The sequence below is a fragment of the Olea europaea genome, chromosome 3 (genome assembly GCF_002742605.1).
Source record: "Olea europaea var. sylvestris chromosome 3, O_europaea_v1, whole genome shotgun sequence".
NCBI classification, from domain to species: Eukaryota; Viridiplantae; Streptophyta; class Magnoliopsida; order Lamiales; family Oleaceae; genus Olea; species Olea europaea.
The window spans coordinates 5,177,484-5,199,350 of record NC_036239.1 but is presented as its reverse complement, the minus strand read 5'-3'; the positions used below and the strand labels follow the sequence as shown (position 1 = coordinate 5,199,350).

The window sequence follows — 21,867 nt, the reverse complement described above, 5'->3', positions numbered from 1 at the left end:
ATTGAACAAATCGCAAATTATGATTTGGTTCGAAAAATAAAATGATTTGATTTGATTTGAAAATTTTCCAAATCGCATGAAATGCTATAAGTTAAAAATATATTACAAACTGCCAAATCGGACTACATTCACCCTAATAAGAAGTGACGATTGATTCAACTCTTGCGATACTAACAAGAATGAAAACTACAAAATTGTTTGCCAACTTGGAGACGGAGTCCCTTTCAAGTCACACGTGGCGAGAGAAGGTAGGACCGAAAAGAAAAGAAGTAGGGAGAAATAAATAGAGACATTATGCATTCGAGATCTTTTATTCAATAACCGCAAATTATTAATCGAAATGAATGGATAGAACCGTAACAATATTCTTCTACTCATTTAGTGCTTGCGGAATAATTTTTTTTTCTAAAGTTTTATAATTAACTAATCAAGTTTTATTTTATGAAATTCACAATATTTGTCAACTTTTAATCACACATTATATCAACTTACTAAAACCGATTAGTTTTTTTTTTTCCTTAATCAAAAACTTAGTCAAATAACCCGTTAACATATACGTGAAAGTAGTTTAGAAGTAAACATAAAAGAAATATCGTTATAAAAATTAAAAATTCTTTATTTTAAATAGGAAAATATTGAAATTAGACTCCAAGAGATCATTCAATTTAACTTTTTAAAATAGATTGTGTGTATAACGTTCGATATTTGGATAGCAGAACTAAATATTTGTATTTCATCATTATTGCATTTAATAATATTGCCAGTTTCAAGAAATTATATTGAATAATTTAGCTATTGACGTTTAAGAAAATATATATTAATTGAAAAATAAAGGGAGTTATTAAATGATTATTGAAAAAACTAAAATAAAGAGTTTGTTAGAATATATTTTAAAAAAATCTCTTAAATTTTATTTTTAGAGCATCTTATTCATGATGAAGAACATCATAAGCTTATATTGCCCCCATTTTTTCAAGATCCATTTTCAACCACGTATTATCCCATAAAATATTTTTGTACGTCAACACAAAAATTTTCCTTATTTTTTAGGGTTTGTGTCTAAATTATTTTACGTTAAAATATGTTATTGAAAATGAGTTTTTAAAAGAATGGTGGCCTAGCATGGGTTTAATTATATTATTTATTGTGAATAAGATGCTCTTTAAAAATAAAATTGTGACACTAATGTCACTAACAAAAAAATATTTATTTAACATGAAATGAGCTCGTGATACTCACATAGTGTTGGATTGAAAATGTAAAATTGTCTAACAAGATTTCTTTTATTTCCAATGAGTGGAGTAATTCATATAGAATCCTTCTAATTCATGTTGATTCAATCGTGAATGCAAGAAAGCTAGGTATCAAATAATCGTTTATTTTGCTAGATATTGATAATTTTAACCGTATACGTACTTATGTCCATATTTGTGCATTTCAGTTACGTAAGTTCACAAGTACTCCACTGTGTATGTGTATGTACATATTGTTGCTTGTGCTCTTCAAAGAGATGGGCAGTTGTAGTTGTTTTCAGAAAAAAAATAGTTGTGCTGTCTTAAATCGTAATGAAGGCTGAGAGAGATAGAGAAAGAATATGATATCATTGCCGTTATCGTGGGCGACGTTGGTGGGGGAGAGTCTTTTCCAAGAAAAATAAAAAATAAAAAATTACTGTGGATGAAAGTAACAGCAGAGAATGAGTGGAAGGCAGAAATAGAATTATTGATTTCTCAGAAGGCAGAAATAGAATTATTGATTTCTCATTTCTTCTAAGTATGGAATTTAAATTAATCCAATTCGATTTCTTCAATCAAGTCACGAATTTAATAATCGATATCAATGGAGTATCTAACTGAATAAGATTTTAAGTTATAATTGTTTAATTATCTAAATTCTTCATAGTCTATTATTTAAAATGATTTATTTTGATAATAATTATTTGAATTTTTAAGTTTAACTAAATACGACAATTAAATCAATTGATCGATTGGTTCAAATGGTTCTTGAAAAGCATGTTTCAATTTTATTACTATTTTTTTTATTTGAGGGGTCGAAAATATTAAATTGAAAATGATAAAAAAATGAAGGTAAGCATCTTATTAATTTAAAATTATATCTATGCAATTTAACAAATATTTGTCTGAATTTATAAACATCATGGCGGATTGTATATGAATTGAAGCCTTATGATGAGACTCAGAAGAAAAGTAAAATGGTTGATGCATTACACACCAACCCACTTTTTAGAATAAAAAGTAAATATTTCTGGTTAAATTGAGGGTTTTTTTTTAAGGTATCAGAATAGAGAATAATATTGTAATCAGTTTGTTTCTCGATTTCAATATCTAGAATCGAATAAAACTTGAGTGGAACCGGTTGAATCAATCAATTTTGATTGAATTCAAATGGTTATGATAATTTTTGCACTCTCCTTTTAGCAAAGAACATCTCGAAAATCATAAATTAAAATTTAATTGAATGTGGATCATCGAAAATCTTATAATAAGCAAATAATAATTGTGAATTCTATAAAATGTATTTATAAAATATATACTTGGTCAAAAATATATATAAGTTATACAATAAACAGGTGAATATCGTCGCTTTAATAATTAAAGTTTTTATTTTAGTCGGTGGTGGACAAATCGACTTAGAAAAACTCTTCAATAGATAATAATGCGTGGAATACCATCATGCTGTTGCTCTCTTTTAACTGTGCTTAGCAAGACTCCCAAGTCCAGACCAGACAAACATAAGAAAAAAGGAAAAATAAAAATAAAAATGAAAACACAGCATTATATTCCTGCCAGCGTTTATCGGTTGACCGAAAAGAATACACTATTTTCACCCATTGATGCCTTGAGACAACGCCCCACACGTGGTACAACCAACATGCAATAAAATCCCTCCACTAAGAAGAACATCAGCAATTTCTTGAATCCACTACCAGTAATTATTTGATAAATTTCGAAGAATGGAAGGGGAAAGAGGATTTCCACCCAATTATGATCAGCTGCAAGTTTCCTATCCTGCTGTTGCTCCTCATCCTCTACATCATGAAATGGGGTTCATACAGTTTGAAGATCAGAATCAGATGATGAGCTTTTTGGTACCGTTGCAATCTTCTCAAATATCTCAGCCTCTAGACGGCGGTGGCCTCTCCATTAAGCCAACCACCATCACCACCAGCAATAGAGGTTTTGTAGGGTTAGATAATAATGAACTTCTGAACACTAGACCCTCGTGGGATAACGACCAGGTTGTTGGGTTGGTCCAATAATAATATTAGTTTTGAATTCTTAGTTCTTATTATGCTTTCTTAATTTATAAACTACTATTGCATCTTTCTATAAGTTAAGGGTTGGTTCGTTTTGAGTATAATATTGGTTTCTACAATATATAGGTTGGAACACTAGATCTCAAGGCTGTGAATGATGAGAATTGCAGTGGTAACGCCGACGAGGGTGGCAATTCATGGTAATCTATCTTAGTCCTCTCTCTAAATCTCTTCTTCTTTCTAGCAAGTGGGTCAAGTATACATATCTCTCTCTTCAGCCACAAATGCACAGAACCCAGAAATCTTTTTGATTGTCCTTCTCAGAACTTGAGGGGATCCAGCTTATAATAAAGGTTTTGTGGTAGCTTTTCATTTTGTAGGATTTTTGTTCCAAGGAAGTTTGAAATAGGCTGTTTTTGTGTGTGTTAGTAACCCTAAAAGGCCATCTTTCGGTCATAATCTAAAAAGATCTACTGCATATGGAAGAGATGATTCCTCAGAGAAATCTCTCTCCTCTCTCTCAATATATAGGCGTACATGCACATCTAGTGCAGGATCATGTTCGCGCACTTGTACTGTAATGAACAAGTGAAGTCTGAGAAGGACGAGTGCTTGATCCACTATATCTTTGTGTACTCGTTCAATAATAAAATCCACAAGTGATAATACTGGTAAATTGATTATTTTTCCCTTAATGTTGATTAGTACTATAGTTTATAGCGTGTGAGTATGCTAATCACTGAAATCCCAATAGATAAATAGGCTGCCAAATATATAAATGGATAGTTGACAGGTAAATTAATCCGAAAATTTCAGGTGGAAGATCCCATCTTCTGATAATAATGGCAAGGTCAAAGTGAGGAGAAAGCTAAGAGAGCCCAGATTCTGCTTTCAGACAAGGAGTGATGTAGATGTGCTTGATGATGGTTACAAATGGAGAAAATATGGCCAGAAGGTAGTCAAGAACAGCCTTCATCCAAGGTACTTGTTACCCCTAAAACCTTATTGCTGCATCCGTTTAAATTCTCATTCTTTGTTATCGGGTCATATTTAGTACTATTTACCAAACTTGTCTCGCATGAATAAGGGGAACAAAACTCCAATTTTCATGAATTTATGTTTGCAATGTGAGAAAATTCGAATAATGCTTTGATACTGAAATGAATGTATAAATTGTTACCCTAGCTAGTGCTCTAGGAAGTAGTGAGGAATGTTCGAAGGATACTGTTTCAGTCATGTTGGCTTCTCTATCTCTGTCTCTATTTCTCTCGCTCTCCCTTCTCTCTCTTGAAATATGAACGTTCAAGCTTCTTAGTTTTTTGTAGAAAGAGGATAAAAGAAATTATGCTGTGTCATTTTTATTATCGTCATTCTGAACCTAAAACAGGCTATATGAGGTATAATATCACATCAGAAATATAAATTAATGTGCCAACCAGAGATTTCAATCATGTCTAAAGATGCATAATCAAGGAATCGTCATCTTCTCATCTTCTTATCGTAAATAAATGAATGGTCAGTGTTCCCTCAATCCCCAACCCAACCTCCCAATAGAACATACAAAAAGAAAATTGGAATTAATAGAATTAATCAAATATTAATTATAAGCAAGAATGAAATTCTCATATTTCAGCTAGAGCTGATAACATCAGATTATTTTTATCTTTTCTATGACATCACATTAAATTAATCAGTCTGATTTACGTTTTGATCTACCTTCAGTAAGGTTGAAATCCATCCATTTTGTAAGATATTTGAAAAATTCAGACGTATCAATGTAGAACTGGCTAATTGTGGATGAATATCTTTTAATTTTTGTGTGTGTGTGTGTTTTTTTTTTTTCATGAAGTGAAAAGAAATAAATTAGATCGACCATAGTAGTGCAATTAGTTGTCTCAATCATCCCATAAAATATATTTTTACTTTTACAAGATACGGGGCCTTTTATGTTATGACACCCTTCAAATTCATGCAATGGACCTAAAGTTCTCCCCTCGTTCAAATTGGTTCCTAAGTAGCACTAGTAAAGATACCCATCTCCGCTAGTAGTTCTATTGAGTCGTTACGTCTCCTTTGTTTCTTGTTTCAACTTACAAGTTCATTGGTGACAATTTAAATGAGAGGATAAACTGAAGATTTCTCTGTGTTGTGTTCTAGTTCATTGGTGACAATTTAAACAAGAGGATAAACTGAATATTTCTCCATGTTGTGTTCTTGCAGGAGTTACTACAGATGTACTCATAGTAATTGTCGGGTCAAGAAAAGGGTTGAAAGGTTGTCAGAGGATCGTCGGATGGTAATAACAACCTATGAAGGTAGACATAACCATTCTCCTTGCGATGATTCAAATTCCTCCGATCACGAGTGTTTCACCTCATTCTAGAGCATAGATGTTAAAAGTATTTATACCATGTTCTGTTAAATTATATATGGGTGAGTTTGCTTGAATTATTATGTATTTAGTGTTTATTCATTTTCTTGATATCATTGCATGCGTAAATTAAAACAAAATATGTTGGATTTGTAGTTTTATCTACTGAATCTCCTTGTGTGCTTTACATTAGTTCGTTTATGGGGCTAAGTTGAAGTGATTTCCTTCTTGGCATGAGATTTTGGAGCTGAAAGTTAATATCTGTTGCTTCATTAATTGGGATCTCAACATGGTTTTAAGGTTTATGGGGCATATATCCTCTTGATCTCTCTAAACATCAATGCACCATGTAAGTGATTGGATGCGATTATTTGGCTGGGAAAATATTGTGGAAGTTGAGCAGAAACCTTAACTAAGAAACATATCAACTTAATTTTGTAGGAAATTTGCTTCTTATCTAGGATCTGCAATGTCTTGCTACTCTAATTTAGAACATTTTCCTAACCAGTCCTAAACTGATTCGAAGAACTTTCCTAGTTTACTCTAAAATTGTTGTTTAGGCAATCTTTGGTCAGCTAGTTTCACTGTATTCTGGAAGGGACATTTGATGAATATCAATCTGCCTTAAACGTGCTTAATTCTATAATATTATACAGGGTTCTCAGTGTCCACGTTATCAGTAAATCATCTCATGCTGCTTGTATTCCATTTTTAGTGCTCCTATGACTATAGGAGGTAACATATTCGCGAATCATGGACTGGTATCAACTTTTCTTGCAATATGAATTTACACGTTTCTTGCTTCTTTGCATCCCATAAATGCATAATGATCAAAAGTGAACCTTCTATATGAGGTTGTGGGCTTTTCTCATAGGCTATAGTTACTATCTGTGTAGGTTTTAATCTCCAAATTTCCCTTATTTGAGAATGGATGGTCCATTTCCAAGTATCCTTTTGAGGTATATTAATGTTTCTACCACTGCATTCATATGATCGTCATCTTGAGTATGCAACAATTGACCAATATTCCCAACAAAAATGGGCAATGTCAGATTATTTACAGCAATGCTCGTAGTGAGTGCTTCAATTCCGTGGTTAAAAATCCATTGGTGTATTTTTCATGGTTTAGGGTGCCCATAAACAAGTTTTTTAAGAGTCTTCAACGATGTTCTTTTCATAGAGAACACACGGAAATAATAAAGAAATGTGGAATACATCCATACATCAAGAACACAAATTGAACAGTTAAAACATTTCAACACATGAGATGCAAAAATAAAGCAGCTAGATTCCTTTTTTGGATTGAAAAGGTCTATCTATTTGCTCAATAAAGATGAAGCTGTTCCCGGGAAAAGGCTGCTTACAATAACAAATTAATTTTTCTAGTCATTATGCATGTTAAAAAGTTATTTAACCCAGTGGGAAATACTGGTGAAGGGACCTTGGATCTCCCCAGTACGATAGTGGTTTGCAGTTTTTGATTCTATAGACCAAAGAGGAGGCCTAATAGAGTATTCCTGGCTTGGCTTTTCCTCTTTCTCAACTTCATCATCCTCTAAAATGTCCTCAGAAAATGCATCAGGATTTGCTTTGATACAGTTCTGTAGAGCCACAAATGGATGCACGGATTCCCTGCCCTTTCCTTCAGCTGGGCTCTTGAGAAAACAGACGTAGGCATTAGAGAATTGGGTTCCAATGTTTTCTGAGCCTTCACTTCCAGATTTCATTCTCATCCTCAGAACCATATGCTGCAACTCCACAATAATCAACGAATCGAGCGAAGGCTGAGCCGAATTTAAGTTTTAGCAGACGCTGACTGTCTGTGGACTGCTTTGATCTTCTACAGCAACAGCAATCTGTGTTTGGTTCATTGGCAAACTGAACAGATAATTTTGTCGATTACAAGATTAAAATTAAGTGAAAATTAAATGTTGATTAAAACATGGCTAGTTACCATGGTAATTTTGAATATATATGCTCTACGATGCTAAGCTGACCAAATACCAGTGGCCAAAGATTCATCCGAATAAAAAGTATTCAAGAATAAGACTGAATATCCTAAAAAAATTATGATATTAATCTGAAGACGAGATGTTACCTCTAGTTGAATATTCTAAAACCGGACACAGAAATCACAAAAACATTTCATTTTACCAAAATTTCATGAAATGGGACGTGCCAAAAAAAATTAAGTATTCGTCTTGTAACTAAACATAAGTGAGATCGAAGGATCCAGGCTGGTCAAATCCAAATAACAAGGTGGCTGAACAGTGCGCAATCCTGCAGCGTGAATTCACCACAATTTGTGGGATGTGGATATAGTGTAGGAATGAAGCTGGAATCTTGTAATATTGGTGGAGCCAAGGATAATGAAGAATAAATTGAAAGGGAAAGAAAGGCAAAAAAAGCTTTGAGTTTTTTGACTATCCTGTCGGCCTGAACAAATACAGTCAAGATCATTTAAAGCACCATCTACTTCTATCGATTGCATCATACAAGAACATCATAAACATTTTTGGGCTTTTGGATGTCAATTCCATCAAATATTTTAGTTTTAATCAATTTTAAAGAACTACATTGCAAAAATTATGGGATACATATGCAGTAGAAATCGCTGAAAAGGGAGAAACGCTCGCAATTTAAAGGAAGCATATTCTAATGGACATTTTAATAAAACAGTTGGAGATCTCACACAAGCACAGAACCTGGTACTAGAATTTGATCGCATAACCCAACGAGCTTTTGCTTTCTACTACTTTCTATTGGTTATTCAGTGCAGTGCAGCCAATTCCTCTATGCAGTGGTATAAAAAACCTCACTAATTAATTATAACATCTGTACACCAATTAGCAAAACAACCATACGAAAGTTCCACAAAAAAAAAGTTAAAACAAAATTCACGTCAATGATTAGTCCTGCAGTATAACTAATAATTATTAGAACAATTATTTTAATGTAATTCGGCAAAGATAGAAGTCAAGTCACAAACTACAACAACCAAAGCTAAAATGCCAACAATGTCACGAACAGCTTTATCACTAGGCATTAAGATAATAAAATACTGCTTAAGATTTACAAAAGGCAAATAAAAACTCTCTTCTTATGCTAGAAATTTCAAGACTCGGGTTTGGGATTGAGGAATGTTAAATGTAAGACATGATAAGGATTTAGGTAAGACTTCTTGAAAATCCCATTCTTCGGCCATATTTTATCAACATTATCCTTCTCTTCACCTCACCTCCCAAGTTGATCAGCCACATCAGATTCCAAGCATCTCATTCTCTTGTGCAGCTTTGCTGTTGCCAATCCTCTTCCTATTTATATTGGAGAAAGTAGGAACATGCAGTCAGCAGTTGAACAAAGTAATAAGAGAAGCAGTTAAGCTGAATCAAAATAATACATAGGAATGGAGTAAGATACCTCATTATTAAGTCTCGTTACATATTCACAGTTACTTGATCACTATTTGGGAAAATTCTGGCCCAGGGAGCTAATTTTTTTGGTTAGGTAGCATGACACAACCAATATATGCTGTATCAAATGATAGCTTTAACTTTCAGATAGATCAAATCTTTGAAATGGTAACATTCAAGGACTTCTAGTGCATAATAGGTATTGAGTGTCCCTTCAGTTGTGATTCTCATTATTTTTTAAAAATTATTACATAAATCATCTTCAGACAATAAACTTAACTTGCTACTGGTTCAAGAGAAACTACAGTTGATATAAGGAGTTGAGTGAGCGCATCAGTTACACAAACTTCAGTCTATTGAATGATAGTACAGAAGCTTCTTACTTCATCAATAACACGAGATCATGGTCAACAAATAATGATTAGAATGTACCAATTTGGATGTGCTGGTAAAGAAAGTAATAATCAATCCAGAGGATAGAAAGTAGAAACAATTGCTTTCCTAGAATAACTAATTTCATATTTTCTTGAATGTAATTTCATAATTTGCATATTGAGTGGAGTTTATATGGAGCGGTGGAGGTTACAGGTGAAATTCCTAAACCCCCTGCAATTCATATACGTAAGAAATCAAGAGGATGCCTGATGAGGACATCCCAGTCCAGTTTTAATTATTTTAGCAGTTTTAATTATTTTAGTTGGATTAGGTTAATTTAATTTTATGGACTTGTGTATTGGACTTGGCCCTAGGTTTGCAGTATTTTCCAGTATTTAAACTTATTTTACATTGTTATTTTTCAGTTGATGAATTTGATTGAATAATAAAGTTGGCTTGCAGCCGTTTTCCTCTCTTCCCCCGCCTCTGTCTTCTTCTTCTCCCCTCTTCCCCCATCTCTTCTTATTATTATTCACCCTACATCAAATTGGTATTAGCGCTAAACTTGGAAAAACATTATAGCTGTTCATTCGTCTGCCTGCAATCCATAACTCACAGCCACCTACTGAACACATGCCTGCAAAACCCTCGTGCAAAATATATTCACAGAAAGTACTACCAAGCATCTACCACACGCCACAACCACTGGATGTGAAGAAGAGCTATAAACCCAACCATAAAAAAAACGTCCTTCCTGTCATCTTCTCAAACCGACCCCCACATATTAATTTAAATTCCATTACAAACCTCAACCAAGTACGCAGCCCCCACGACCGCCAAACCTCCATTCAGCCGAACCCCAACTCAAACTCCATTCAACCGAATTCTCAACCGCCACCACAACTTCACATCCTCTGTCGCTAGAACTCTGACGGCAATAGGGGCAGATGTGCGAAAACAGAAAACGCACCACCCAAGCCAGCCGGAGTTCACCAATCTTTCAGCCGTCGATTGCTAGTAGGCCGGCAATCCAAGTAATTGAGACTCTCCTTCGAGCCAGCCAACATCCCACAGCACCGCGACTCCCACGACACCGCCAGACAGTGCATCCAGAGGCCGTGCAGCGGATATCAATGGGCGGGTTTATTTGTATCAATTGGGTTTGGGCTTAGTTTATTTGTATCACTTGGGTTTGGGCTTAATTGGTTTATTAATTATCAATTGCGTTTGGACTTAATTTCAATCGGGCTGGGTTATTTGTATCACTTGGGCTTGGGCTTGATTTCAATCGGGTTGGATTTATTAGTTATTGCTTGGACTTGGGCTTGATTGAGATTTTGAGTGTGATTTAGGCCCAAATTTGTGAAATGGGCTCATTTATTATTTTGTTGTTCTGATTTTGTATTATTCAAAAAAAAAAAAAATTCTTGAATTTTGAGAATTTCCTGACATTCTTTTATAGGTACATTATTTTCTCGACGAACACGGAATTTTCTATCTTCGCATCTTAGCGCTTAACAGTTCAGAAAGTGGAGACATTCGACGCTAGGACGACTCAGGCCAACTGAACTCAGGAAGCCTCTGCTTCTATCTATTTTTAGTGACACTGTTACTGTATTTTAGAATTGCATCATTTAATTCTTTGTGTTGCTAATATTTGGATAATTTAGCCTTAAATCTATTGGATTGAAATTCACGAGCCGACCCCATTGTTCACTCGTTTACCCTACGTGACTAGACCTAGCATTTGTACCTTTGTTTTGTTATTTTATTGGTATTAGTAATATTAGCTTGCGATCGGGCCATACGTAATCCCTACAATAAAATAAAATAATAATAATAACAATGGATAAATTTCAATCACTATTTTCCCTGCTAGCACTCGTTGGTTGCTGATCTCAGTAGACACTTCACCTAGCTTGTGTTACCGTGTATGCAATTGCGTAGTGGACGCGTTACTGCCTCTAACTCTAGTACCGTTGCCATGGATCCTCCCCACATTGAAGCCATCACCCGACAGTTGGCACAATTACAAAATCAATTAACGGCTGTCCAAACTGAGTTAGCCGCTACGCGCGAGGAGAATAGAGCCCTAACCGCTAGGGTAAACACTCTTGACCCAACCCAATACTCAACTGAGGCTGAAAATTCTGACGCTTCCATTAATAGACCTCATCGTCGTCCACAAGGTGGTCGACACCATACTAGACATGATCGTAGGGAAGGAAATCAAGCTCGTGGGCGCGAGCGGGAATATCGTCGTCATGGTACACTGTCCCCCCCCGCCACGAGGAGCGCCTCTTTCGAAATATTAAGTTAAATGCCCTTTCATTTGATGATTGTCTAGATCCTAGTGTATTCAATCAATGGGTTAGGGATATGGATCGCTTCTTTGCCTGGTATGGGGTCCCTGAAGATCGAAGGGTATAATTTGCCAGTTTGAAATTGACTGGCATAGCTCAACTGTTTTGGGAAAGCGTTGAGGACCTCCTAGAGAGGCGCCATGCTCCCCCTGTTGGGAATTGGAATGAAATGAAGCGTCGCCTTGAAGAAAAATATTTACCTCAATCTTACAGGGGCAACTTGCTGGATCAATGGAACGCACTTATACAAGGCAGTCGACCTGTGACCGAATATGTTGCTCAGTTTGACGAGTTTCGAATGAGATGTCAGGTCGTTGAGGACGAAATCATGACTTTGAGTAGGTTTAGGCAAGGCCTACGGGATGATCTTAGACGTGAGCTTGTTCTTAGAGGTGTCACCACTCTTGACCACGCCTACTCTTTCGTTCGGGATTACGAGTTAGTGACTAGGACACCGTACAGAAGTCGTAGTGACTCCCGCACTGCAACCTCTTCTGCATCCGCTCTATCCCCTAAGTCTATTCTAGGACCTCCTCCTCCTAATCCTACCCCTACATCGGATAGTAAAGGTAGAGGTTCTGAGGTTTCAAGAACGCCCTCTCGTTTACAATGCTTCAACTGTAAGGGTTTTGGTCACATTGCTTCTAAGTGTCCTAGCCGAGCCCTAGTTTTGGAAGAGCGTGAAGGTATAGTTGACGAGCCACTAGAGGATCAGGTGTATGAGCCTAAGTTAGAAGAGTACGATGACTTGGAGGATAGTGAAGATACCTTCTTGGATTGTATCCAGGCTAGTCCCCTTATCCCACATACACCTAGGGTCGGTGTCGTCCGTTGTACTCTTACCCAGCCAAGGGATGCCGATGATTGCCGCCGTCATGCCATCTTCCACACTTACATCAAGATTAATAATAAGGGCTGTAAAGTTATCGTGGATAGTGGCAGCTGCATTAATGCGGTTTCGATGACTACTGTATCCCGTCTAGGGTTGAAGTCTGTTCCTCACCCTCAGCCATACAGCGTCTCTTGGGCTGATACCTCCTCCATAGCTGTCAAAGAGCGTTGTTTAGTCCCTATCCAGTTTCTTGAGTATAAGGACCATATATGATGTGACGTCATTTCAATGGACGTCGGGCACATCATCTTGGGACGACCTTGGTTATTTGACCTAGATGTCTCCATCTACGGTCGATCCAATTCCTGCTCCTTCGTGTTTAATGGAAAGAAGATTCACCTTAACCCACTGCCTCCAAAGCCCGTTGGCCCACTGGAAACGAAGAAAAGTGTGGAACGAAAAGGATTGCATATCATTAGTCCTACGGAGTTTGAGCGTACATTTGTTGGTGACTCAGTTGTCTTCGCTTTGGTGGTCATGGAGGTCCCATCACACTCCGCAATAGAGAGCCCTGTTGAAATCCTATCGGTTCTCCAAGAGTTTTGAGACGTCTTTCCAGAGGACCTCCCTGATCATCTACCTCCACCGAGGGATATTCAACATGCCATAGACCTCGTTCCAGGGGCATCCCTCCCAAATTTGCCTCATCATAGGATGAATCCTACCGAGCACGCTGAACTTCAAAGGCAAGTGGACGATCTCCTTCACAAGGGATTCATTCGTGAGAGTTTAAGCCCGTGTGCGGTCCTCGCCCTATTGACGTCCAAAAAGGATGGCTATTAGCAAATGTGTGTGGATAGTCGTGCGATCAATAGGATCACGGTGAAGTATCGTTTTCCAATTCCTAGACTTGACGATATGTTAGATATGATGGTTGGTGCCACAATCTTTTCGAAGATTGATTTGAAGAGTGGATACCATCAAATTCGAATTCGCCCAGGTGATGAGTGGAAGACCGCGTTTAAGACGAAAGATGGTCTTTATGAATGACTAGTCATGCCTTTTGGGCTGAGTAATGCGCCAAGTACCTTTATGCGAGTAATGACACAAACTCTCCGACCTTTCATGGGCAAGTTTCTTGTTGTCTACTTTGATGATATCCTCATCTATAGTAAGTCTAAGGAGCAACACCTTGACCACCTCACGCAAGTTTGCTCTACCCTTCGTGCAACTAATCTATATGCGAATGTCAAGAAGTGCTCTTTCTTCACCGACACAGTTGTTTTTCTGGGATTCATTGTCTCTTCGACAGGGGTATCCGCTGACCCTGCTAAGGTTCAGGCGATTATTGACTGACCTGAGCCTAAAGTTATCCATGGCGTCAGAAGCTTTCACGGCTTAGCTACATTCTACCGTCGCTTTATTAAGGGGTTTAGCACTATTATGGCGCCTATTACGGAGTGCATGAAGAAAGGGGAGTTTCATTGGACACGAGAGGCGGCTAAGGCTTTTAAGTTAGTCAAGAAGCGAATGACGGAAGCCCCTGTCATGCGTCTACCCGATTTTTCCAAAGTCTTTGAAGTTGAATGTGACGTCTCCGGGGTAGGTATAGGCGGAGTCTTAAGTCAGGATCGTCACCCTGTTGCCTATTTCAGTGAGAAGTTAAATGAGGCCAAACAGCGGTACTCCACTTATGATAAAGAACTGTATGCAGTGGTTCAGGCTTTGCGCTATTGGCGCCACTATTTGTTACCCCAGGAATTTGTCCTTTATTCAGATCACGAGGCCCTCCGTTACCTCAACTCCCAGAAAAGATTAAGTTCTAGGCATGGTCATTGGGTTGAATATTTACAGGCCTATTCATTTGTTTTAAAACACAAGAAGGGCGTAGAGAACCAAGCAGCTGATGCGTTAAGTCGTCGTGTCTCCCTTTTGTCAATCATGAGTGTCAAGGTCATCGGTTTTGAAAGACTTAAGGAGGATTACGAGGCGTGTTCCGATTTTAAAGATATCTTCCTCGATTTACAAAGAGGACAATCAAGCACCACAGATGGCTTCCGACTTGAGGAGGGTTACCTCTTTAGAGCTAATAAATTATGCATCCCTCGAACTTCAGTACGAGATTTCATCGTGTGGGAAATTCATGCGGGAGGGTTAGCCGGTCATTTTGGATGTGATAAGACCATAGAGGAAGTTGAACGTCAATTCTATTGGCCTAGCTTGAAGAAAGACGTGGCTAAGATTGTTAGTACTTATAATACTTGTCAATTGAGTAAGCAGAAGAAGTAGAACACAAGTCTATACACCCCTCTCCCTGTCCCTAATTGTCCTTGGCACAATGTTAGTATGGATTTTGTGTTAGGACTTCCACGCACCCCTAAGAAGCATGACTCCATTTTTGTGGTTGTCGATCGCTTCTCAAAGATGGCTCATTTTATCCCCTGTAGCAAGACGTCGGATGCGTCCAAGGTTGCCCTGTTATTCTTTAATGAAATTGTCAAATTGTATGGGCTTCCCAAGACCATTGTGTCTGATAGGGACGTTCGTTTCACTAGCCATTTTTGGAGAACTTTGTGGCACAGGATGGGTACCAAATTGAAATTTTCTACGGCCTACCACCCTCAGACTGACGGTCAAACTGAAGTAATTAATCGAAATCTTGGTAACATATTACGTTGTCTGGTCCGAGAAAACCTTCGAAATTGGGATTTGATCCTTCCTGTAGCTCAAATTGCGTACAATAGCTCTATAAATCGTTCACTAGGTATGAGTTCATTTGAAGCCGTTCATGGGTACAAACCTAGGAAACCGTTAGATCTCATCCCTATGTCCCCACAGGCTAGAGTGTCAGCATCGGCCAAAGCATTTGCACAACATCTTCGTGACTTGCATATTGAGATCAATAAACAACTTGAAGCTAGTAATGTAAAATATAAACTCCAAGCTGATTTACACAAACGACATATTGAGTTTAACATTGGGGATTACGTTATGGTTCGCATTAGGCCGGAGCGGCGTCTACATGGACCCGCCTCTAAATTGCAAGCTCGTAGTGCTGGTCCTTTTAAAATTTTAAAACAGATTGGTCCAAATGCATTTATTGTTGACATTCCACCACACTTTAGTTACCACTCTACTTTCAATGTTGAGGACCTTGTAGCTTAGAGAGGTCATTTCATTCCCTCAGATGATCCTCTGTCATCTCCTATTGTGGACCTTGACCCTGATTCTTTGACCCCTTCTAACCCACTACCACCTCTCACAGCACACAAAGAAAAAATTGATATTATTTTAGATGAAGAAACTGTGTTCACTAATGATGGAGAGGTTCAGCGCTTCCTTGTTCGTTGGATTGGTCGACCAGATTGTGACTGTGCATGGATCTCCAGGGAGACACTCCAGCAATTGGACCCAGATTTGTTAGAGTTTTATCGGAGTCAGCATGATCTTCATTGGCCCAGATCGCCTCCCGTCCACCCGAGAGGAGTTGGTGAGCACACCAGGTTCAGACCGCCACTGACGCATTTCTACAGACGCCGGAAGAAGCTTGCCCGCCACTCAGCCTATGGTTGGGAGATTGACGGATGCCTATGGTGATATAGCCACTCGACAGGGTCGAGTTTTCTCTCCCACCCCGGGAGAATTGATAAGGACATCCCAGTCCAGTTTTAATTATTTTAGTTGGATTAGGTTAATTTAATTTTATGGACTTGTGTATTGGACTTAGCCCTAGGTTTGCAGTATTTTTCAGTATTTAAATTTAATTTACATTGTTATTTTTCAGTTGATGAATTTGATTGAATAACAAAGTTGGCTTGCAGCCGTTTTCCTCTCTTCCCCCGCCTCTGTCTTCTTTTTCTCCCCTCTTCCCCCATCTCTTCTTGTTATTATTCACCCTACATCAATGCCTCCCCAATCTAGAATTTATTCAGTTAACTTATTCATGAACATCTTAAGATAGTTACTCCCTAATCTGAAAAAGATTTAGGAAATCCCAATGCCATGTTAGCAACGTTAATATATTTTCTCAACATGCGTGGTCTAAACAATTGACGACTTCCTCCAATACTTTGCTATTCTTCCTTAAAAGTTTTACACTCTCTCACTCTTGTCCTTCAATATCAATCAGCTGAAAAACTAACAGATAAAATTCCAAGCATACAATATTCTCATCCGTCAATTCTCAATCTTCATTCTATCCTTCAATCTAGTATGTCAAATAAATATGACCAGTAAGTAGATTTACAAACCAAACCAAGCAACAAATAGAAAGGAAAAAACTATTACAAGACCTATTTAATATCTATCCCACTTCAATCTTTATAAAAATATAAAAGAAAAGGAAAGGCTGCATTAAACTCTATTAATTGCCACGGTTTCCATCATAGAGGCTTTGTAGAGAGTAGATAAAACCCTTCTATCTCAGAGATACAATCTTACAGGTGTAGTTTTCTCTTTTATTGGCAAAAATATTTCATACAAGCCCTTTCGAAATGGTAGCAACCAATAGTACATATCCAATAACAAATGTCAGCAAATTGAGAAGGTTCTCAGGATTAGTTTGGCCAAGCTTAGGCACCAAGCCACTCAACCACCAAACCAATTTATTGCCTATTTGGAGACAAAATCTGGTGGTATCACTTATTTTGTAGACAACGAAAACTCCCAAGTAGAAGTCCAAATGATCGTAGTTCTCATTCCCTAGCTGATCCATGCATCTGTGTTGACAATTCCTCATATGGCAATCCAAATTTTGTACGAAATCAAACTTGGGATGTACTTCTCTGCTAGGTAACTACCTTTCTGTTGTTGGAATAAATTTTGCCAAGACCTTTCAATTACCAATACTTCTTAAGCAATCTTGTACAGTAAGAAAATTCTTTGAAATGGATGAGCTAACAAACTAAGTTGGCAAAAAACATCTTCCCCCTCTCACCCTTTTATTACCAAAATGTGCAATTACAACTTTGAATGCATCACATAAGATATACTATTCTAAATTTACTCTTAACAATTTCCATAGCTACCTCCTGTACAATGTGGAAAGTCAGCTGCGATCTTTCAGTATTAAGAGCAGCTAAATTTTGGGTTGTTTTTCTAGATTTTCTTATGAAAATGCCGAATCTATATCGTTAACCTCAATTTGTTTTACTGAGTTTTGACAAATGAAATAAATGTCAGGTTTATAAGTAACATTTTGATCAAAATTCCATATAAATATATATATGCCCCAACATTATAATTTCAGCTTTGAATAGCCACTGGAAGTTCTTGCTCGCTCTTCTTCATTTATATTCTCGATTCAAAAAGGTATTATTTGTTTCAAATACGAAAAAGTAACACAGTAGAGAAGTATACCTCAAAATTATAATATTAACCCAGAAATATTAAATCTTCAGCACCGGCAATGGTGATTCCGGAACGCTTAATGGACTCAAATAGTGGGCCAACCATCTTGCGATGATGGATGGGTCGAGAAAGCTCTTCTTGTACATCGATCTGGAGACTCGAAACTCCAATTTCTCTGAGACGAAACGCGATCTTCTCCCCGATCCTTGAAGCCATTTTGGAGTCCCAAAAGTTGTGAGAGCGTGGGAAGCGGTTGAGCTTGGCCCTGTACTGGGCGGCAAACTCTTGTTCGGTGGATGAAGCCATGGCTACGATAGAGTGCGTGTTAGGGTTTGTAACTTGAGCCGTGATCTTTCTACAGGAAACAACTAAACGGAGTATGTTGGCATTTTGTGTCGCTGCTAGAGTTGCCATTTGCGGTGGCATAGAATCCGCCGCCGGGCGAAGCAGTTTTTAATATACGGGATTAGAGTTAATTTCACCGATCGTCCCTGAAGTTTGTAAGAAATTTCAAATTAATCATCAGAGTAATTTTCTCACTAAATTAATCACCTACACTATTTCATCTCCAAACACGATTAATACTTCTTAGGTTATGCTACTTAACACACCTGGTGTACAAATAACATTTCCTTGCTTCTAATACAATGATGGTTGGAGAAAAAGCCCAACTCCATCTTTCCTCTAACACTCTAACCTTAATCTTAACACATTGTTCGTCAAATTTTCGTAAGCGTACGGATTCGTTGTACAATTAATAATCGTGATGAGAGAGTTATCGTCCTACAGGGAATAAGGATTAATTCTAGTATATTTGATATATTTAAATTCGTGTTTATAACCGAAAGACGATTGATGAATAATTAACTACTTTTTTTTTTATAACTAAAATTTATGAAATCAATGAAAATTGGTTTTTAAAAACAATCAAGCGTGTGAACGTATTGAATTTTCGACGTCATTGATCAATTCTTAGTTCTAATTTTCAACCAGTAATAATTATCTTAATTCATGCAATTGCGACGATCGATAATTCCACTTTTATTTATTATTCTTTTCCAAGATATAATAAACATATGTTTATCACGAGACGATCATATTCCTAGTCCGAATTTATATGGCAAACATACATTTACATTTAGAATTATCACATAAGATCGCACACACCACAAATATTATTTATTGCCTGTATATTCCATCAACGGTGTTCTACCTACCATAAGTTTTCCAACACAACAAATAAGCAACTTATTGTCCTAATGGTGCGCAAACATTAAAATAATATAAATAGGCATATTAATGGAATCACAACGTAAGAATTAACATAAAAACATAGGTCTCGAATTAAAAACTAAGAATTAAATAATTTTGTCATCCATCCAATACATGAAACGAATTAGCTTAACATATTATTGTTTAACTCCAATTATAATCCAATAATCCGTGTCTTTCTTGCGGTTGCTGTCTTCATATTTGCCAGAATGTTTTGATTGCAATTTATCCTTGAAGCTGCTGCCCAATTGCCGTGAGTAGGCATCGATTTCTCCCTCCAGCCGTCTTCTTTAATGTATTTAAAATCAATCCCCCCAAGGTGGCAGCCTATATGTATAATATTTCACGTAGCCTGCAATTGTTTTCTTTTGTGTGATTAGGAGTCCCCGAATTGCCGTCCACTATTGGCGGTATGCGTCTATATATCTTTAGGAAATTAGCTTCCCAATTTTTTTTTAACACTAGAACTCCCAATTGCAGTCGCCTGCCACTTGTATCTCTGCCTCTTTTTGCTTGGTTATGTGTATATGTATATCTCCAGCAGCCAACTCTCCTTTTTACTCCAAAAATTTCCCCCCGGCTGCCAATATGCGTGTATGTATATATATTACAGCAGAAAGCAGCCCTCCTTTTTTTTTTGGAGTCCAAGTCTAGCCAATTATATATTTTGACTCCAATTCATGGTTCAATTGAGGCCCATTAATAAATTATTTTTCTTCAAGTCCTCAACTTTTAAAGTATGAGGTTTGGTCCACAACTTCTATTTAATCGTCAATTTATCCTTTTCTTTTTCAATTGCTTCAAAACGGGTCGAACACTGAAACGAACAAAGATTAATCTAAATTAAATAAACTTCAATAATTTCACGACATAAAGGTTTAATAAAATGGGCTAAATAAGTACACAAATCACACTCATCAAATACCCTCAAACTTAATCATTTGTTTGTCCTCGAACAAAACTATAACCTAAATAACAATAAACATTCAAGCATGCAAAAATAATTGGTTGGACCGTTTAGCCTTTTACCTTAGGATTTGAAATCAGAGTATTAAATCTACAAACTGCTTCGAAATGACAATACCAAACTAATATCTACTTTTCCAATGCAAAACATTCGTGTCAGTGTGAAGTACTAAGTTGACATTAATTAATTCACAAGTTGTTCCAATTCCCGACCCTCTATGGTCAAATATATCCTTTTATCTCTCGTAAGATTCACACACCCCTAAACTTATTCTTTTCTATCCTTTCCTAGCGTGTGATCTAAAATTGAATTTCTCATTACTATCCTCACCCTCTCCAATTCAAGTGGACATCACTAGTTGCAAGTCATCACATCAATGAACAAGAATTCTCAATTTATTTGATTGCTTCGACCGTCAAGATTCAATTAGGCTTATTATCCTTTATCGAGAGTCAAATTCTCTCGAACAAGTGTTGAGACTTACAAGGCATTTAATGCTTTTTTTTTTTTTTTATATTTTTGCACTCTCCTTTAAGCTTAGATGACTCATGTAGCAGGATTTAGACAATGACTCCCAAATCAAATGACTTTAGGGCACCAAGTTTTAAAATATCCTTACAGGCTTAATAACCCGAGTCAAAAAGGCTTCGAAGAGAACAATTTTTTGGGATAAATTCACCTCTGATTGCTTTTAAATGACCTCTGTAACGAGCTTTAGGTCGATGACTTCCAAATCAAACGATTTTAGAGCACCAGATTTTAAGATACCCTTGCAGGCTTAATTGCTCGAGTCCTAAAAGCTCCGAAGAGAAATTTCAAATTTCAAAATATATGCCTTGATTAGTGCAATGCCCCTTATCACACACACATTCAAGCAAACCGACCTCCAATTTAAGACTTTCACCCAATTTTATCCTATTAATTTAAGATAATTCACACAAACTTTTTCACACAAGGAACCCACATTCACATCCGTATTTTTCTACAACAGTAGGATCTCCCCAAATTGTGCTAAATTTGGTTTAGGAATAAATAAGTAGTATGGTTTGGGTATAGCATGTAGAAGCCCGAAAAATAAAATGAAATTAGGCTCATATTTGAATGTGACGATCTAGCATCAGGAGCCTAGCCTATAGACGAACCTTATGCTCGACCCACATAAGAAGTGAAAGCTCAATATTAGTCCAATATGTTTTAAAATGAATTTATTTACAATCTTATGGTGGTCAACACGCAACCCAGGTTCAGCCACCATACATATTTTTAAAAATTATTTGATGAAATTGAACGGTATATTTTAATGTTTTTTCCCAAAAATTGGACCGGACGGTGAAAATTTATTTTATGTATAGGAAAAAAAATATAAAATTGATTTGCATACATGTTATTTTTTTAAAATGACAAATATATATTATTATATACACACACACATAACAACTACATGTTAAAAAATAACTTTAGATTGAATAGTCAAACAATTAATCTAATTAGTTGATATAGACAAGTCATTTAAATCCCAACACTACACACACATGTGATAATATGTTATGCAACTTAAACTCTTTGTTTTAAAATGTATTCAAGTTCTTTTAAATTGAGTGGAAATGAAAAGGCAACTTTGATTGTTAAATGCTGCCAACGTTTTTGT

General features: G+C 36.8%; 3 protein-coding genes across 3 annotated transcripts; 2 read left to right on the top strand and 1 right to left on the bottom strand.

The window, feature by feature from the left end:
• The first annotated feature begins 2,770 nt into the window (after positions 1-2,770).
• Positions 2,771-5,885, top strand: LOC111383388 (probable WRKY transcription factor 12). Its single transcript, XM_023007499.1, has 4 exons — positions 2,771-3,259; positions 3,404-3,477; positions 4,094-4,258; positions 5,498-5,885. Exons 1-4 carry the CDS (start codon positions 2,975-2,977, stop codon positions 5,658-5,660), a joined length of 687 nt encoding a protein of 228 aa, XP_022863267.1. The 5' UTR covers positions 2,771-2,974; the 3' UTR covers positions 5,661-5,885.
• A 2,659-nt stretch (positions 5,886-8,544) lies between these two features.
• On the bottom strand, positions 8,545-18,582 carry LOC111383380. Its single transcript, XM_023007490.1, has 2 exons — positions 17,990-18,582; positions 8,545-8,962 (listed from the first exon to the last, which is right to left on the bottom strand). The coding sequence occupies exon 1, from the start codon at positions 18,404-18,406 to the stop codon at positions 18,005-18,007; it is 402 nt and encodes a 133-aa protein (XP_022863258.1). The 5' UTR covers positions 18,407-18,582; the 3' UTR covers positions 8,545-8,962; positions 17,990-18,004.
• Positions 11,421-12,904, top strand: LOC111377500. The gene is made up of 3 exons (XM_023000615.1): positions 11,421-11,703; positions 11,784-11,835; positions 11,914-12,904. The coding sequence occupies exons 1-3, from the start codon at positions 11,421-11,423 to the stop codon at positions 12,902-12,904; spliced, it is 1,326 nt and encodes a 441-aa protein (XP_022856383.1).
• Positions 18,583-21,867: the final 3,285 nt, after the last annotated feature.

Excerpts from the sequence above, each read along its gene's own strand:
- LOC111377500 (XM_023000615.1), top strand. The coding sequence starts at position 11,421 with ATGGATCCTCCCCACATTGAAGCCATCACCCGACAGTTGGCACAATTA. Across the intron at positions 11,704-11,783 it reads GCGGGAATATCGTCGTCATG|ATCCTAGTGTATTCAATCAA; the intron begins GTACACTGTCCC and ends ATGATTGTCTAG. Across the intron at positions 11,836-11,913 it reads ATGGATCGCTTCTTTGCCTG|CGTTGAGGACCTCCTAGAGA; the intron begins GTATGGGGTCCC and ends GTTTTGGGAAAG.
- LOC111383380 (XM_023007490.1), bottom strand. The coding sequence starts at position 18,406 with ATGCCACCGCAAATGGCAACTCTAGCAGCGACACAAAATGCCAACATA.
- LOC111383388 (XM_023007499.1), top strand. The coding sequence starts at position 2,975 with ATGGAAGGGGAAAGAGGATTTCCACCCAATTATGATCAGCTGCAAGTT. Across the intron at positions 3,260-3,403 it reads CCTCGTGGGATAACGACCAG|GTTGGAACACTAGATCTCAA; the intron begins GTTGTTGGGTTG and ends TACAATATATAG. Across the intron at positions 3,478-4,093 it reads GACGAGGGTGGCAATTCATG|GTGGAAGATCCCATCTTCTG; the intron begins GTAATCTATCTT and ends CGAAAATTTCAG.